At 43.1% G+C, this 20,021-nt stretch overlaps 1 protein-coding gene across 1 annotated transcript in view; it reads left to right on the top strand.

Annotated features, from left to right (window-relative positions):
- Nucleotides 1-20,021, top strand: part of CUNH11orf49 (chromosome unknown C11orf49 homolog) — a 102,007-nt gene that overhangs the window by 25,850 nt on the left and 56,136 nt on the right. The window contains exon 2 of the mRNA XM_018562142.1: nt 7,411-7,513. Within this exon, the coding sequence (XP_018417644.1) occupies nt 7,411-7,513 (103 nt within the window). The remainder of the gene's footprint in view (nt 1-7,410; nt 7,514-20,021) is intronic.

Raw genomic sequence — 20,021 nt, 5'->3', positions numbered from 1 at the left:
CCATTGGTTAAATGTATCTGCTATTGTCTGTCAATGGGGAAAGAGGGAGTACTTCACAGACATCCCTAATTCTGGCCTTTTCCAGTAGAAAACTGGAGAGATCAACAACAAAATCCCGAAACTGTAGATCTCCCCCCCCACTAAACCTCTTGCAAAGGTGGTCTGTGGTTGTCCCGCAGGGCCTACAGACGCGAAGAGTTCTTAACTGTCAATTGTCAACATCTGATTGAACAAAGGTACCTAAAGATTGTAGGAGCCATTTACTGGTAAGGGAACAAAGCTTGGCTAGTATGGGTAGTGGTGACTTAATCAGCATGGGTATTGGAGTCAACCTTGCCCATTCAAATCCCTTACAGAACATTATTTTCTCCAGTAGAACAGTTACTTTTTGACATTCAATGCTTTGTGCAAGCTGATCACACCTCTATCAACAGAGAACAATGATGAGCCAGAATTTCCATCACGGTCAGTTAACATTTTTATGCTTGGCGGAAATCTGATGGGATTCTTTCCACTCCATATCTGTTCAGACTACTCCACAGTTGTAGTACTCATTTGTCATTTGGAACTATTTATACTGTATGTCCAGACATTACCCACATATACCCCTCTCTAGTTCTTTTACCTTGTTCCTGTTGCTAGAAAGTGCCTTTATTACTCCCTGTGATGTTATGAACAGGCTACTAACATTTTCGCAGAAACATCTGCTTATAGTTCCTATTGACCTAGGCATGACTCCAGAACTACATCTCCGCAAGGCCCTTTCACTGCGCAGTATCTGGGCAGGCTCTTTTGAGTCAGGGCAGCAGTGTTTATTTGGGAAGGAAATCAATGTGGAGGGGGATGAGGGGATGGGCGGAGGTCTGTAGTCCAGCAAGCAAGGCTGACAACGCTGGTCAGGATTTAATTGAAACAAAGGCTCTGTGTGTCAGCTCACGTTAGTCGTGAAGAAGGTTATGAGTGCATTGGACTTCTAGCAGGATAAACGGGTATCTTTCTGTATTTGCAATGATTTCAAAGGGATAAAACATAGGGCAAGTGCATGCATTGTAGAGATGTACTGAATACGTTTTGACCTGAGCTTTTTCTATAAGGCACCTCTAGACCCTCCATCCTTCCATATATGTCTCTCTTGATGGTTGTTCCTGATTTGTGACTGTCAGCTTTGCAAAAATGAATAGGTCGCTTATTTAGGCTTTGCCTATGCCTTTCAAATTTGATTGTGCCACCCTCATTCCATTCCTAAGTAGCGAAGGGTGACTTCTGCCCAGTCACTGGTAATCTTCACTTCCTCAAATCATATTTTAAGGCACTTGGCTGTCAAGAGGTAGGAACCCTACTACATAGAAGCCGACCCAGAGAAAATACAGCAGGGAAATCTGAGGAGATAAATCATGGCTCTAAGGCATTGCTTCCCTCCTCCATGTGCATGGAGCGATCAGCTATGTGTAGGCTGAAGATTATATTTCACAGGAAAGTCACAGCTGAAGTCCCAGCTGGCTGGGTCCCCAGGATGTAAATCTGTCCAACTCTGCTGACAATTATGTATTCTGCACTCGGGCTTTATATCACCGATATGTGCGCATGTTGCAAAGGCTGTCTGCAATGCTGAGAACTTACACCTCACATAAAAATAGTGCAGCGCTGAAACTAAAGCACAGGCAGCAGTGGTGGACATCAGAAATGACCCCATAGCTTAAATGGTCATTCCATCGCATTTATGCATTGGAACTCATGGGCTCCTTCTCTGCCTTTCTTACATATGGAGCCTCATTGCTACTGATGTATTTACTACTCTCTAGAATAAATGTTTAACATGGTACAGGAAGAGTTTTGGGGTACTGTGCCATTAAAAGCAGAGATAGTATTAGATACTTGGGGGTATATTTATACAACGGTGACTTTGACATTCATCAAACATTCACTGCAGGTGTATCTTCTGGTGCATGTGTTTTCAATTACAGTGATTTAATCATGTGCAGTGAATGTGTTGGTAAATGCCATATTCTTTGATTTATAAATGTGCCCTTGTTGGCCAGCGCTTGTTATTTTGGTAGCATCAATAGTAATATCTGTTGTGTACAACCACTTAGAACATACAAGCTCAGGTAACCTCAACTAGTGTGTTTGTGTAGATTTGTGTGTATGTAATGTATGTGAGTCGGTGTGTGTGTGTGTTTGTGTATACATTCAAAAATATTTATAATACTTTCTCCTGAAATCCTACTTTAAATGGTATTTGAGGGAGGCAGTAGTAGAAGCAACTAGAATTTAGCTGCATTTATCTTTCAAGAATGCTTGTTAAGTTAGTTTCCATGGCAATGGTTGCAGTGGTACACTTCCTAATTATCATTCATACAGATCATCAACATTTACACTTCAGAATAGCAGCATCTTCTATATTTGTATTCTAGGAAACCTAATATATTACAATTTTTTTTATAAATAGATTTCTATTGTATTTATGTTCTATTCTGATGTTCTCATCCTTTGTACAAGGCTGACTCATTTTCAGCGACAGTGCGTATTGTATTGGAGAAACACATTGGACCACATAAGGGCCCACTTCTGGTGTTGGGGTTTGCTCAAACCACACAAAAACATCAAGGAAAAGTCAATCCTATTTAATTCGATTTTACAATTTCCATCTGTGTGTTGTGATTTAGCAAAACGCAACCTGAAGCATTTTCATTCGTTTACTCGTAAACTCGCCCAAATGCTCCGATGCCTAGCCCGATACTTCTGGTATCAGGAAGCTGGGCAGCGAGTCATTGCACGCTGCCCAGCTTCCTGTTTGGTCAGGAAGGCGGCTCCATGCTACGAGGGAGCATGGAGCCATCTTCCAGGCCAATCAAGAAGCCAGGCAGCGTGTAATGACTTGCTGCCCAGCTTCCTGATTGGTCTGGAAGCTAACAAATCAGGAAGCAGTGCGCCGTGTAAAGACACGTTGGCCGGGAATCTGGCTTCATGCTCCCTTGTCACCTTATGGCAAGGCAGCTGACCACGGAGCATGAAGCCCCCTAGTAACGGGAAGCATGGGGACACCTTCTATGCTAATCAGGAAGCCAGGTAGCGAGTCATTACACGTTGCCTGGTTTCCTTAATGGGACTTCCGGCATCGGTATTCAGCATCGGAGAGTAGTGAAAAATATATATCGGTACTCGTACTCAATACCCAAATACCGGTATCAGTGAATCCCTATGTATTACATTTTTGTTTTGTCTTGGGTTTAGATAACCCTTAACCCAGGGCTGGATCTTAGGAGCCAGGTAGCCAATGCTCCTTGAAAATGACAGCTGGCGCCCAACTTTTGAGGTTTTCTCTTGTTGTTGTCAATGGAACTGGCTCCTTAAAATAATCCCATGAGCCAGTTAGCCTTAAAAAAAAAAAAAATCACAGCTGGCTCCTAACATTGGAAGTTTCCTCTAGATCCTTGGTTCTCAACTGGTGGGTCGTGACCCAAAAGTGGGTCGCGACCCCATGTTCAGTGGGTCGCGGCGTGACTTCCACTTTTCAAGGCGAAAAGCTCATCAGCCTCCCCCTAGCACAGCACTGTCAGTTCTTGCGCCAAACAGCCATTCAAAATATGCTGCCCGGCGCCGAGTGTCAGCTTGAGGTGGGATGGGCTGGGGCTATGGCCGTGAGGGAGCTACATCTATACTTACAGCTCCCTCACATGTCCTGGACCAGAGTGATGTCACATTCTGGCTACCTACAGGGCACGCAAAGGGAGTTGTACAAGCAATGCACATATGGATGGAGCTCTGTCACAGTACAGCACCCCACAGGCTGAGGATCAACTCCAGTTCTCGTAATGTATGGAGACTGGGTGGATCTTTTGAATGGCACCCCAAACACACCTCCCACCCACAGTTCGATCACCCGCACCGGAAAGTGCAATACCGCAATGCTGTGCGTTCCATTGCTGTGCAACTTGTGTCGCGACTAAATGACCAAGGACAAATGTGGGTCCCCAGGTTACACAGGTTGAGAAACACTGCTCTAGTTGATGTTAATGGAGCTGGCTTCTAAAACAAAATCCTGCTGGCTCCTGGATTAGACAGACTGGCTCCTGAATTCTGTATTAATTTGATCACTTACTTTAATCAATAGAAGGAAAAGTCTACATTTGTGCATAATCAGTACCTAAAAATACTTTGTAATCAAAAAAAATGCAGAAAAGAAATTAATCTAAGACAAAATATGTAAGTTTTTTTCTTATTTTTAGATTAAACGGCCCTTTTATATTGATTTCAGGTGCGGGGTTAATACCATTAACGGTGCATTATTGAAGCCTTAAAGAACACAGAGCTCAGAAAGGAAAATCTAAATATTATTTCTTCCTCTTAAGCGTCTCCAGTTGATTTACTCGCTCGGCTTGCTGTAAGGGAATTGGCTCACCTCTGTAATTTACAACAGCAGAGGAAGGGCTTGGAGGTCAGGAAAATATGTAGGTCACTTAGCTTAGTAACTGATACTTGCCATTGGTTTGCAGTGCAGGTGGTACTGGGTGCTGTGAGGCATTGAAGGCCACGGACTGGAGGGGGAGCAGGAACTCTAATATAAACAAATGGATGCTATAATATGACAAAAATAACAGGTGCCAGAGCCTGTATATTATGCCGGGTGCCTATGATTAAAGTAACGGTGTTCAGGTCATTGCAACTCAATATCTAATGGGATAATCGCAGCCAAAATTGAGAAAGGAGAATTTCAGAATTTCTTTTACAAGCAATAAAAAAGTGCCAAGTTAGTTAGGACAGTTAGGCCCTGTTCACACCTTTTACGTTTTGTTGCGCGTTCAACGCTCTATGAACGCTCTACAAAACGTACAAACTTGAAAATCCCATTGTTTTCTATGGGTATGGTTCACACCTTTCCGTATTTCAGCCCGTCTGAACGCGCTACAAAGCGGCCTACGCCTGAAAAGGTACATGTAGGCTGGGTTCACACCTAGGCGTATTGAATATGCGCGTTTGTACCGCGATTCACGGTAAAACAAACGCGGGTTTCTGAGGGCTACTTGGCTGTATCCCAATGGAAACGCGAGACCAAAACGCCCCAAAGAACGTGCGACAAACGTTGAAATGGCAGGTAGCAGTTGAATGTTTTGCGTTTCCAGGCAGATGAATGAAGTATTTGAACCCAATCGCAGTGAGATTTCCCAACAATGGTATAGAAGAAGTTCAAATATCTCGCTGTGTGATAATGAGCTCCTCCAACTGCCTGAAGCATTGTTATTGCCCTCTTGCAGAGCTGAAATTGTTTGATCATTGAAAATATGAGAACCATGCAAGTAAATAAAGCTGTAATCAGATAACTAGTTTTTGAAATGGGATCTCCAGGTAATGTTTCTATGCCAGATGTTTGGCAGGTGTATGGCTGAAGGTAGTTTTAGCTCTTCTTCATCTTTTTTTTTTGCTGTAAATGTCTGGTTCTCTATATTCTCTTCCTGTCCGGGTCACTTGTGGTACCTGAACCCTGCTTTGCTGCTTTTAGATTGAAGTAGCCGGTCCCAAGTTTTAGCTCTCCTCTCCTGCATCCTTTTTTGCTGGAAAGGTCTTGTTCTCTTGGAGTTCGGGTCACTTGTGGTCCCTGAACCCTGCTTTGCTGCTTTTAGATTGAAGGTGCTGGTACCAAAGAAGACCACAGGGATTACCCAACACTACCAGAGCAAAAGCATGCTGGAGAGCAAGAGTTTAGTGCCGAGTACCAGACCTTTACAGTAACATAATTAAAGATGAAAGGGAGATCACTATAACTTGCTCTATAAGAGTTTGCAAAGAAACCTTTTTTTGGAGTCCTTGTGTCACTGCAGACCAGGGAGCCATTTGATATTACACTATGGGGTTGATTTACTAAAGGCAAATACTCTGCAAGATAATTTTCCTTTAGCTTATTGAATGCGGTGAAAATTCACCTTGTAAAGAATACCCAATCATGTGCTAGAAAAACAAAAAGAAACACTATTTGTGCCGCCCCAACAGGGGCATAGAATATGAGATGCATAGCCTCAGTTAATATTAGCATTGTTATATAGGTTAGAATTTATATAGTGTGATTTGCCTAACTATTTTCTCATAGCTAAATCCATGTGTTATCCTATGCTGCCATCTAGTGGCCTTTTGTTGTAACAAACATGTTTTCTGTAATTATTCCTCATGTGACGATGTATTTCCCCCTAGTGTAGCCCCACCCTTCTTCCTGTGTGCAGTACTTCCTGTGTCATGGGCACAGTTGAAAGCCACATGTAACAAGGACACACAGGTAATCTGCACGGAGTACGGAGGAAAGGTATCATTTTCTGACCGCACAATACTATAACCATTCAACTGCTGTTCCTATCATCTGCTGTAATCCTGATGTAAAGAATAAACACCTCTTTTGAATGAATCGGTATTGACGAGTTCAGCTATCTGACGAGGATTGTCCGCAGTGAGTATATCTGCTTATACAGGCCAGGCATAGAGGTCTCAGCAAGGGATATATTTCGCTATCACAACGATCGGAGTCAGAATACTATTTTTGCTTGCTTGGAGGATGGAAGTCAACAGAGCTTCGTCTTATTCACTAAGCTAAAGGGAAATTTCCTTGTAAAGTGAACAGCCTATTTGTCTGTAGTAAATCAACCTCCATATGTCAAAATGTTTGTGGAAACCTGAACCTCACATCTGTATGGGGTTGTTGGACTTTGCATTCCAAAACCATTATCATTAAAATTGAGTCCTCCCCCTCTTTTTGCAGCTAAAACTGCCTTCACTGTTTTGAGAAGACTCTGTAGTGTTCAGATGTGTGCCAATTCAACCAAAAGGGCATTCGTGAGGTCAGGTACTGATTTGGGATGTGAAGTTCTGGCTCACATTCCAAAGGTGTTCAGTAGGGTTTAGGTCAGGGCTCTGTGCAGGTCACTCGAGTTCCCCCACACCAAGCTCTTCAAACCATGTCTTTATAGAGTTGTCTTTTTGCTCAGGGGCACAGTCATGCTAGAACTGAAAATGGCCTTTCCCAAACTGTTCTTACAACATCTAAAATGTGTACTTAAGCGTTAACTTTACTGGAAACAGGTGAGCTTATTAATTTGGTGGGTTGTCTATACACCTTTGGCCATGTAGTTCTCCAGCCTTGTTTTCGAACCCTGTGCCTTTCATTATCTTTTGACCTTCTCTATCCTGGCAGCATGAGATATCCTATACTGGAAATATCAGCCCATTATATTGGTCTGTGAGAGTTCATATCACGCTGACACACGTTGTATGTGTTTAATACTTTTTTATTTAGGCTCTTACTGAGCTGGCAGAGGCAAGTCTTCCCTGATCTATGCTTCCCACCATTGATATAAGCATGTGTGCAAGTAGCCTAAGGTTCTAATAGGGCAGAAGGTTAGTAATATAATCTTTTCTTTTCTACAGCACAGAGGCATGTCCCGACTTACATGGAAGATGCCCTCACCCAGCTTATAGAGCACAAAGATGACACTGAGCACAGTGACGTTGCCAGATTTTTCGCTGACTAGTGAGTATTTCATCTTCTATTGATAAATGTATTAATCTTCTTCCAAAAGAAACATTGACAGATGAAATTAGTTTATTGAACATTCATTAATCATGTCATGATAATTGTACATTTATTTCTCTATAATGATTAATTGTGTGTTCATTTTTTTCTATAATGATTCCTGCAACAAAATAATTATTGGAGGAATACTTATGGGTTAGTGTACTAAGGAGCAACTCCAGGTCGCGAGTAAAATTGTTCAGGGAGTCGCTTTAAATATCCCTAAAAAAAGAAGAAATTACCAACATGCCAGTCCTGAAAATTATAAACGTCTACTCAAATAACATTTAAGTGTTACATATTTAATTGCAACCATATTAACCACAATTTTTTTCACTGCTTTTGGATGGGTCTAAAGACTTTGATGACCTGATCATTTTCGGTGCTATCTTAGTTTCATGCTCCAGTGTGTGAAGACATTTTTTTTAGTGGGCTCTAATAGGTCAGTGCTGGAACCATGGACCCCACTGGTCTATTTTTGTGCAGCTGCAGTTTCAGGGTCATTTGAGATGATACAAATGAAAGCTATTTAGTGTATAAGGTGTGTCCCATGTTCTTTTGAATGCAAACTGTTCAAGTACTTATAAAACTAAGGGTGTGCTGTGATCATCTTCCATCTGCTGTCTCTTCTGGAATGTGGCAAGGACAGCTTAGTGAGCTTCCAAGCCATGATTTAGCTATGCCAATAGACACCAGCTGGTCAGAAAAGCCTTAAAAGGTGTTCATTGGTAAGCTGGGCATTACAGACCCTCCGGTGTCTTCAGAGTCGTCTAGACAAACACTTTCTTCACTTGGTTCAGCTCACGTAGAATCAACACTGGGAAAAAAAAAATCCGCGTAGACCCTCTTGGTTTAAAGAAGCAGTTCATCTGCCAATTAGAATCCTGTGAAACTTCAGAGGATGGGCAAGTGCTGTATGGTGGTCCCCACCAATCCAACTATAGCTAAGGTAAAATGGATTCTCATTTTCTCACTGATAGTGAAAATTACCTTTTAGGGTTGCCAGAAAAAGAAAAGAAATCTATAAAAGGTCAATCAATCCAAAATGTATCTTTTATTTCATGGACGGTTAACTGGTCATAACTATAGTGGAGTGGATTCTCACTTTTATTTTACGTATAAAACACTATAAAGATTGTAATAAGAATGCACAACAAAATTAAAATGTAGATGTATATTTATTCCAAAACTGATATTTCTAGTTTGGTTGGATGCTTTTTATATTTCTCAGAGACTCCAACAGAGAAATATCTGCTCCTGATCTAGACTAGACCCAAGCAAAAAATATTTAGCATATCTCAACAATATATGCACATTTTTCCCCATGTTTTTTTCTCTTTAAAATAATTCATGTACACATAAAAACCTGTAGCTTGTGTCAGAAATTCTGTAAGTTCCTAATACTTAGGAGGAGCATGGCAGGTGTTCTGTAGTCCAGCAGGGCTGTCAACACTACTGCATGGGATTTCAGTGCAGCATAGGGCCTGTTGTCGGCTCACTAAAGGGAACTAGGAGCTCACTGAATTTCTAGCAGGATGAACAGGTGTTTATTTTGGACTTACGGCATTTTTAAATTGGTCATGAACCTGACATTTTTTCTCATTCAGGCTCGGTTAACACTTATGCGATTGCGGTGGTGAGCTGTTGACGCGCATCTTTGCGCGATTTTGCTTTGAAAACCCGCACAGTTTTCAATGCATAGAGATGTCTTTGAGACCCAAACCTCGCGACAGCCGCCCGAAAATTGCTCCTGCACCTTTTTGCGCATTATGCGATTTCAGCTGCGCAAAACACAAAGCAAAGGGGTGAACGGGATAAATTGACCTGCATGCAAATCTCTGTTTTGTGCGAAATCGTGGGGGGTAAATCCGCGCGATAAATCACCTAGGTGTGGACCAGCCTTCAGACCTGCAGGCTGAACGAGAAAAAAAACGGCTTGATTTCCCCTTAGACTCTAAGCAGCATAGATAGGGCAATCTCTGCCGCTGGGCTATTGTATTCTGAATACCTAAACTATTGTCTGCTGAATATATGGATTGGATACAAGCGCTGTTCTGCTGACAAAATTCGGTGAAGATTATATTTGAATATGGTTGACAGGGTCATCTATGGCTCAAATCTGAGCAGTGTATAGCCAGCTTGCCCATGTATTTCAGAGATATACTGATACTTTTTTCCCCCAGGCATACATTTTACACAGTCTTAGCCCCTATAAAATCACTATCGATGTGTCAAGGTATAGTGATTGATTCCTAACCGCATGCAATAATAATGCATACAATTACATGCGGCGTGTCCATATTCTGCCACTTTCAAACGCGGCCGATGTCACACGATCATTAACTTGCCAGCTTGTTATTGGCACACATGGGATTCCTGCTGCAGGAAATAAAAAGTTCCTGACGCAGGAATCGCTAAACGAACCTACATTGTAACTGTGAATGAGGACTTGATCTACCTGTTGGGGTGAGTTCCATTACAGAGAATGCAGCAGGTTGAGAGACTTTATGGTTGGCTTTACAATGGCTGCAGCTGAAGGCAGAGCTAGGTACTTTGATGAGGCCATTATGTTACTGAAGTAGGTGAGAGATATGAGAAGCTAGTGGGTGATTCAGTCCAAAAACAGCTATCAAACGTCTACGAAATGAGACTTTCTGAATGTTATAAAGATTGGCCGTTGGATACGGGGAAGGTAGCTAGAGTAGCCTGGCAAATCTCCACAGGAACTTAATTACTCACTTAACATACAGGTTTATAATTGGTTTTTCCGGGTAGATCAGATCTATTATTTCTATATAATTCCACTGGAGCTTGTACTGTATTCCCCTTTCTTTAATCACATGATTACCCTCCACCTCGTGTATTGTATTCGGCATGTTCCATTTCATCTTTTGGCACCTTTTGCCAACTGCAGCTACCAAGTTTCTGTTGGCTTTTCTATTTTGTCTCTCATCTCTGTGCTCAGCATTTCAAACCAAGCTTCTGTATGCCCTGTAGGGCCTGCTCCCCCTTCTTCTGGAGCCCATCTCTGTGAAGGCAGGATTCCAGGTCACTTGTTTGATGTTCCCGGTTATGTGCCTTCACCTTGAGGGTATTGAAAACATTTAATAATCTGCAGTTTACACGTTACACCGAAGGAAAAAAAAAAAAAGCACCTTTTGTTCTGCTTTGCTGCTGAACTTGGTTGATCTTTTTTGAACTTTGGGCAGACCTCTGACATTGATGACAACTATAATAGATTCTGCATAAGAAGAGATTGACGGATACTTGTCTTTAGAATCTGTGATTGAGCTGAAGGACAAACTGCTTATTAGTATATATAGTATCAGCTAACATTCCCTTTACTACATATCACATAACCAGTACAGGTGCTGTTATGATGATTCCTAAGATGCTGACTTAGGTCAAATGAGAGACCTTATTGCTGATTGCCCCGAATTCATAGTGCAAGCAATATTCAAGTACAGTACTGGAAGGTAGAAGGGATTATAATGGGGCCTTCTGGGTGGTAAAATGGGCACGTGCAAGTCAGGTTCAACTGAGTCTATTTTTCTACAGCTGCCCAATCTTAACCAGATAGCCATCCATGCTTTTCCAATTTGACAGATATACAGTATGTGTCATAGGTGTTGATGCCCATATTATTCAGGGCACAATGGGTGCAGTCATTTAAGAGCCATATACACAGCCCTCAAATGACTAAGTCTTCCATCTCCAGCATTCAGTAACGCAGTAGAAGCCTCTCAGCTGTCATTTGCTGACTTGCTTTACATGTGTGTGTTTCAGGGCTGACGCATTTTGGCTTTAGCTATACTTTTAGGTTCGTAATGTCAATCGTGTTTTGCTGCCTTGAGAGCTTTTTTAAGGCAGGGGTACATCATTTGTGTTGATGAACCCATCTGAAACCACTTTTTGGTCTGCAGTTATCATATATACAATTCTTTCTGTTGTGTCCTGTTAGGAGATCTGCCTGTTTTTTTTTTTTTAATCGAAGCCCGTGGACGTGCATCAAAACAAACTTCCCCCTGTGAACAAAAAAAGTTAACCGTGAAATCACAGCACACAAAAACGTGCACAAGGGTGCTTGGTCCTTCAATAAAGAAGGGACCTAGATTCCCGACCCCCCGGGGCGCAAGGCTCCTGACAGGGGTTGAGACTGTTGGTCCACCAACCCGAAGGTCGGTGGACCCAGATCCTTTGGGGACCTGCCGAAACAGGTCCCTCACAGTACTAGGCAGGGGGCTCTCCCGAAGAGAGACCCCCTCCTGGGTTGGGAGGAGACGGAGAACCCTATATAAGGGCACAGAATCTCCTCCCCACATCAGGAATAGGCCCCGAAGGAACCTGCACCCGCTGCATCTGTGGGTCAATGCTTTTTAAAAAAGCCAATCGTGCTAACGTGCATTAAGTGCAATAAGTAATACTAAAGTGCCAGTGTGCCACGCTGACAGGCTTTAGGGGCCGGAGTGCAAAAATATTGCCACGGACTAGCCATAAGGCCTGTCCAAGAGGCGATGTGCAGAAAATGCAAGGTGGTGTGTGACCAAGTGATCAGTGAGTCAATGTGGGGTCCCATACCCAAGTGACTTTCTGAGCACCCCTGGGACGCCACCCCCAGGGGGCACAACACCACAGGCTTCTGCCGCCCCCAACCCTCCAGCCAGACCAAGTGTTTCTCCGCTCATACCAGGAGGTAGTGCCGTCGGGGGTCCTCCCACTGTCTGGGGTCTACCCGTAACCTCAGGGCCTGACTCAACCAGCAGTGGACCGAACCGTCCTCGGACACCCACCAATTACGTCGGAGGGTACTAGAATGCTCTCCCATCGGGTGGCAACATCCTTTCCCCTCCAACAACTGATAAGAACAGATACTACACTTGATCTTAGCCAAAAGGCTGAGAAGCGATAGATCTGCCTGTTAATGTAACGGTGAGTCTTGTATCTGAGAGTGTCTGTAATATGAACTGATATGAACAGAAACATTCCGTAATACCTCAGGATATAGTATTATACAGCATTATTAATTTTGCACCTCACTTCATTTCCATGTAGTGCCCTCCTTCATTATGTCTCCAGATGTGCTTCCTCAGTTTTCTTCTCCAGTTCTCATTACCGCTTAGATGGACGCATTCAGGAAGCTGACAAAGAACAGGTTCTGTTTTCACGCTTGGTTTATGTTATAGCCACTTACTAATTATGCAGTTAATTAGATTGACACTGCTTTCTCAATGTGGCAATCTCCTTTAACTATCCATTACCGTGTGGACAGGTGACACCACCTATCAGTCATCGGAGAGACAGTTATTGGGAACACGCGTTTAAAGAAGAACTTTTAAAACCAAAACATTTTTTTAAAGCTTGTAATGGCAGAGCTTTTTATATCTCTAAATAATAGCTGTTAGCAGTCTTGCCTTCTTTTTTCTATAGCTGAGGCAGCTTCTGATAGGCAACTCTGCTGATCGCTTTGACCAGACACCTAGGATTTGTGTTGTCTGTGCCCATCTTCCTTTGTTGAGAGAAGTATATTGGTTGGCAGCGGCCCTTCGCGATGGCATCAGAGAGGCCCGGGGGGCAATTGCCACCCGGCCCAGTCCGCCCCTGGTTGGCTACCAATGCGTTCCCTCTCCAAAAAAGCTAGTTCCATACTGGCTGCTAGGCTAATTTTTAGGTTTCAGTACTTTCATTCTGGATCAGGTGTTCACACATCCCCGGCTGCATACTTGTTTTGGGTCATTGACTCAGAAAGAATAGCAGTAAAAGGATGGATTCAGCAGCCAGATCAAGGGATACAAAGTCACTAGCACTCCAGACATGTAATTTGCTTCCCACAAATCGAATGTGAAGAAGAGTGCTACAGACATATATACTGCAGGGTCCCTTTCTCAAAGAAACATAAAATGAGGGGTCATTTCAGTTCATCCCCAAGGTGTTCAGTAGAGTTGAGGTCAGGGCTTTGTACAGGCCACTCAAGTTCCTACATAGCAACCCCATAAAACTCTGCCTTTATGGAGCTGGCTTTATGCATAGGGTCATGCTGAAACAGAAACAAACCTTCCATAAACTGTTTTCACAAGGTTGGAATTGAGCACCAATTGCCTAAAATGTCTTTGTATGCTGGAGCATTAACAGTGTCCTCCACTGGAACACCTGGAATCTGTAATTTGGAGAGGCATCCACATACATGTGGACAAATAGTAGAGGTGATGGTCAGGTGTCCACATACATTTGGACATATAGAAGAGGTGATGGTCAGGTGTCCACAAACGTTTGCTCATATAGTGCATTTCACTCAGTACACATCAGTGAAAGTCTTGTTGAATCTTCGCACACCTCCATTATTAACAGCTATGACAAACCAAAGAGTGATCATGTTCAGTTTAAATTCTGCCACATGCAAGGTATAGAAACACACACATAAACAATCTAAAAATTTAATTATAATACAAAAAAAAATTGCATTGTGGTTGTTATGCTACAATTGTAGATATAAATAGTACTAACTGGCCTCAAAGGGTATCCATGGATTTCCCCTTCTCCTCCATCCCAGCAGATATTTCCCTGTCTTGTCTCTGCATTTGGGGGCATACAAGTAATGGTTAGCAATGGGAAATAGAACACCATAAGCCTCCCATATAGCACAGTCGTCAGCAGAAGATTAGTTCCTAATTAAACCACCCTCCAAGATGAAAATTGAATTGGGGCTCCTGAAACAGAGATGTTGTCCCTGGCAGACTTTTCTGTTAATGCAAATGGAGAGGGAAGAGCTGGGCAGAATTGGCAGCCATTGTGGTGTAGTTCAGGGCTCAAAATTTTCTGGCTAGTAGCTCAGGACTTGAAATTTTGAGCCCTGGTGTAGTTTATCACGTAGGGGGACAACAAAGTTGATGACTCTTTATTGTTCATCTGGACATTCAAAACCCACTTCACATCATGCAAGGGACAATGATCATCCACATTATATGAGGGGCATTGATCTTTCACATTGTGCAAGGGGCAGTAGCAGTACAGAACCTTACTTTCATGCTGGCCCTCCTATGACCTCAACTTTTATCCCAGCCATTCAGCATCTCATCGTCTCCAGTGTCAGGGATAGCCCTCACATGGTGCATCGACCTTTTTATGTTTAAATAAACTGGCATCTTCTGACCTTCATTACCTGGAGAGGGCAAATGTTATCTCCCTTGCAGAAAGATTTGCAAACGAATGGCTTGCAGTACAGCAGAGATGCACGGATTTGTCTCTCCTGGTCTGTGTGCACATTTCACCCCTAGAAAGAGTCCAAAGAGATAGACTTTCCTTTGAAACATTTCCTGTGGCTGTACAGGTGACACAACAGCGGAAAGCTGCTCTGCTGCATTCTGACAGGATCAGGTTTCTCCGACTTCAAGAAGTTGAAGTTCATTCTTGGAACATACTAATCCCAGAGTGACTTATATGCCTTTGGCTATTGTTACCAAAAAAATAATATATAATATATACACACGATTACATATACTTGAGAAATCAGTCACACAGTCTTCTTGCCGCTCCATCATCTTTACTGAGAGCACATGGGGAATTAGTCACACCTGTTTAAATGTAAGTGAACCATAAATATGGTTTTCATCGATGAGGAAATGGTTTTTAAACACTCGCACATACAGCCAACTCTTATTTTAGGGATTTAAAAAACGGTTGTATACCGCTCACAATGCATGGAGCTCCCAAGCAATTTTCCATTACCTTGCAATGCGTATCCACTATTCAGCCTGCTTGTAAGACAGAAATGGGGAGTGCTAGGTTAGACTGGTCATAGATGTGGAGCAATCCCCCCTATGGAATGGTGCAGATATGTTTAATAGCTATAAGCGAGGCTTCAAATGACAATAGTTGCTTGCTTTTATCGAGTTGGTTATGGTCAGACTTATAACCAATCACAAAAATCCCATATAAACTTGTTGATGTAATATAATATGAAGTTGTTTTCAGTCTTTATTAATCTGCAGCTTTTATTAAGAATAACTGGTGATCGTGCCACGAAGATCCTTGTAAAGGCATTTCCTGTTGTGGGATGATAACTGCTTTGTCTCATGCCCCCTGGGGGCAACCAGAAATGGCCATCTGCCAACACACATTGTGCAGGTGTGGTCAACCATTGTCACCATCAGCAAGCCAGTCCTGAGTGATGATGTCCAGCTGACACTGGAGCAGGTACATGTAGACCGTAAGTGGCTAAGAGATGATGGAGGAAATCAGCAGCACTGAGATGTTGGACGCTGCACAGCTTCCTGATTGGACGGGAAGCCGGCTCCATAAACTCTCATCACAAGTGACAAGGGAGCATGGAGTCGGCTTCCCGGCCAATCAGGAAGCCCGACAGCGTGTAATGACTCGCTGCCTGGCTTCCTGATACCGGAACCTCAAGTATCGGGCTAGGTATTGGAGCATTTGGGCGAGTACGAGTACTCCCAAAATACTCTGCACCAATACCGATACTAGTATGAGTATCGGTGCATCCCTAGTGTACGTCATCTGAATATAATTGATTATGTTCTTATATACTGTTCTCCTCATTGTTTGACTCTTTCCATCACAAATAAAGTAAGATTGACTTGAATCAGTCGGCTGCTCAGGATTGCAGAAGGAGAAGTTGCAAACACACTAAAAAACATTTGCAAATCCTTTGCTAAAAGAAAAGTGATATGATTTGCACTACATCGACTCCTGGTGTGTCAGTAACGCGCTAGATAAATCCCCCTCTGGGCAACTGACTGTGATCTGCGTCAAATCCTTGTTCATGCAAATAGATTTGCTGATCTCTACTATGAAGTTTTTATTACTGTGTTCATATTTTTTTGGTCAGAGTATTTATCTCTTCAGCTGCTTAATAAGGAAGTGTCTGGTCAGTGGCCAAAAGGGATATTACAAGACAGATGGGATTTATACTTGAAACTTACTCATTTGTTCTGTGTGTTTATTAGTAAAATGTGTGATTCTGTCTCTTCTAAAGCTGGCCACGCGTTAAGCGAATTTTGGCTGGTTCCTTATGAACTACCCAAAATTCGTGCCGTGGGCACCCCTCCACTCAATTTTTCAACCAACGTTTGTTGAAGGCATGGGTGCAAAAATATTTTGATGAATAGCGCCTGCCCGGGTATTCAGGCGCCGCTGGAGCAGCGGGTTTTTGTGTACAATAGCTGGCAGCAGGAGAATCGTCCATATAAGCAGTTTAGCACGGATGGGGAATGTTGTTGTTTTTTTTTCATTCAGCCCGCAGGCTGATGGAATATCTATTATTAAATGGCAAGCTTAAAAGAGAACTATGGGGTCAGTGTTTTTCCTCATAGTTCTCTTAAGGGTCACGGGAGGACATATACTAGCGTCCTCCAGTGACCCAAAGCTCAGTACATCGCGAGCTACAGCTTGCTGAATACTGAGACCGCTGCAGCTGACAATGCTGTCGAGATCCACCCACCTACGTGACTGACAGCTGGCTCTGCCTATCTAGAGGCAGAGCCAGCTGAACCCGCCCCCTCCCCCGTCCATTCCTCTAGTCAGCGCTGGAGGCTCGGAGCGGGGAGGGGGGGAATCCCTGCGGGGAGTGGTGACTGACAGTCACCGATCTCTGCAGGGAGATGATCGAGAAGTGAGCGAGCGAGCGTCACTATGTGTTCGCTCACTTCCCGATCTATTGAGCTAACGTGTGACGGTTTCATTTTCACATGTCGGCTCAAACTATGAGGCTGAGTTATTTTCACTCACCTCATAGTTCTCTTTCAACATGTAACATGTAAAGACTTACCGACTGGCTGGAATATCTTTGGATGAGTGTAATCTCTAATTGGCTAAATAGCAAACAAAATCCCACCTCTCTGCGGGGCATGCAGGCAATAGCTACCCCCCCCCTTACTAATATATTAAAAGGAAACGGACGCTTGCAAGCACCACCTAGCCCAAGTCGTGTTTCCATCAGTTATTTGTCAGCATGGAAAAGCTCCGCACAAGCCTCTTTTTGGTGAGATCAACATGATGTGACTCTTTTTCCTATTCCAAATTGCGCTGATATTCCCAAAAAATAAGCTCGTACTTTTTTCCAGCGAGTGGCTTTTTTCTCAGCTAAGACTATGCTAAGACGCGAACTATAGAAATCAATAGGATTTCTTGTGCCGAGCTTTTCCCTGCTGACAACTATGAACTACAAACTCCCTGGTGTGAACGGGGACTTTAAGTAGACCTGAAGTAGGGGTATGGAGGACCAGAGCTACGAGACAAGGCTACTAAATTTAAACATGTTCACATTAGAGGTGAGGAGATTAAGGGGGGATATGATTTCCATGTACAAAATGTTTAATGGTGGTAGCAACATTAGCGATAAACTGTTTAAAATTAACTCCGTTACAAAAACTAGAGGCCATCACCTAAAATTGGTGGAAAAAAAATTCCAGCACAAGGGGCGAAGGGGGTTCTTCACAGTAAGATCAGTTAGGGTCTGGAACTCACTGCCACAGGCGGTGATTTCAGCAAATAATGTGGAATTGTTCAAGAAACTTTTGGACGATTTCTTAAGGGACCGTAATATACAGGGGTACAGGTACTCCTAGAATGAGATCCTAATAGGTTGGACTTGATGGACTAATGTCTTTATTCAACCTCAAATACTATGTAACTATGAACTGGAATGTGAGGGTGCCTAGGTACTTTTGTGCCTCCAGTCTAATAACTGTACAACTGCAGGGTGAATCCTTAGCTGGCTGTACACTGAATTTCTGAAACTGACTGAAATGCACTCAGTGGGTGGCCCTGTCCGCCTGACATCTTCCGATTGATATATTTAAGTAGCTGGGTGTAAAATGGTCTGCCGAACAGCACTTGCATCCAATCGGATTCGAGGCACTGTTTAGGTATTTTGACAGCTGATGGGGACGACTGTGAAAATACAATAACCACAGTGAGAGTTTCCTCTATCCACACTGTTTACCATGGACGGAGCAATCAGTTAGAATTTTTCTGTATAGCACGAAAGTTGAACTAAAAAAAAATCTGAAAGTGTATGCCCGGCTTAAGGCAATGCTGCCTCTGAATCCTAGTTTAGGAAATGTAGAGATTCAGTGATGTCACTACTGTGCTGTTCACTGTTTGCTGGAGGCTCTGACATCAGAAGGCTACTTGCCGCCTCTACCAAGATGACTTTTTACACACAGAGACACAGTGCAAAACAAGGGATGTCTGTGAAGGTTCTCATTCATCCAGGTCATGGTATATCTGTAAAAAATAAGTCCAGGCAACTGGACTTGCTGTATTTTTCTTCAAGACGTTTCATCCAACCAGCTTTCTCAATTCAGAATGACTTGTACAAAACAGAATGTTTGTAGTGTAGTGACTTGTACAAAACAGAATGTTGTTTCAAAGTCATTCTGAATTGAGAAAGCTGGTTGGATGACCAGTGAAACGTCTTGAAGAAAAATACAGCAAGTCCAGTTGCCTTGACTTATTTTTTACAGATAAAAACAAGGGATGGTAAGGCAGCCATGGGGAAAACGTTTAGCTGCCGGTAGCACCCAGTGAAATACTAGTACTTTTCCCTTTGCCTGCACAGCTTCCAGAGTCCAGTCAAAGAGCCCTTCTATGTTAAAGTTTGGCCTGGGAACCAAAGGTCCTGATCCGCCATGTGATGTGTTGCATGTTTGTTCACATATCATAATAGACAGATCGCAGAGAAGGTTCTATCTATAATTTCTCAATCTTATAGGCTCAATAACCATTACCCTAAATCACTTACATTTAATAATAACTAAAACTTGAAAACTTCCTCTTGAATGAATATTTTCCCTGGTCCCAATGTATGCAACTTTACCTTTAATCTTCTGTGCTGAGATCTAACTGCCATCTCACACCACAAGCCGTGAGTTCCAGAGCATAGTGCATGCAGCATTTTTTTCTGACTGCACCGACCTGGAAGGCAGGCATTAATGTGCCATGCGTTTGGGTGCGGGCGATCGCACTGCGGCCAGGAGGCATGGCTATGGTGCCATTGACTTCAGTGCACCGCTGCGCCCCCTCCCGCCCCTGAACGCAGGGAGCCGGCCAGGATGTGATCCAGTGCGTTCCGGCACCAAATCGGGCCAGACCAAATTGTGGTGTGAACTAGCCCTAAAGAAATCTCTATTTGTCCCAAAAAAATAGATATAGAATTCATTTTGTTCCAGGAATTCTCAGCCAAACTTGCACAACGCTGAAAACAGAAAACTCCTATAGTTTTTGTTTTGGGTTCGGTTATGTTCTAAAACGGGTGCCCACAATTTTTTTGTGTTAAGATCTACTTTTCAAATGAAGAGCTACATGAGATCTACCAACCAAAAAAAAGAACCTCCCTCGCCCTCTCTCTCTCCTGGCTGTCTCTCCTGGCTGTCTCTCCTCGCTCTCCTGGCTGTCTCTCCTCGCTCTCCTGGCTGTCTCTCCTCGCTCTCTCTCCTGGCTGTCTCTCCTC

This window comes from Nanorana parkeri, unplaced genomic scaffold (genome assembly GCF_000935625.1).
Source record: "Nanorana parkeri isolate BGI_ZX_2015 unplaced genomic scaffold, ASM93562v1 scaffold562, whole genome shotgun sequence".
Classification (NCBI taxonomy): Eukaryota; Metazoa; Chordata; class Amphibia; order Anura; family Dicroglossidae; genus Nanorana; species Nanorana parkeri.
The sequence above is the reverse complement of the archived record's forward strand: the minus strand, read 5'-3'. Positions and strand labels throughout refer to the sequence as shown.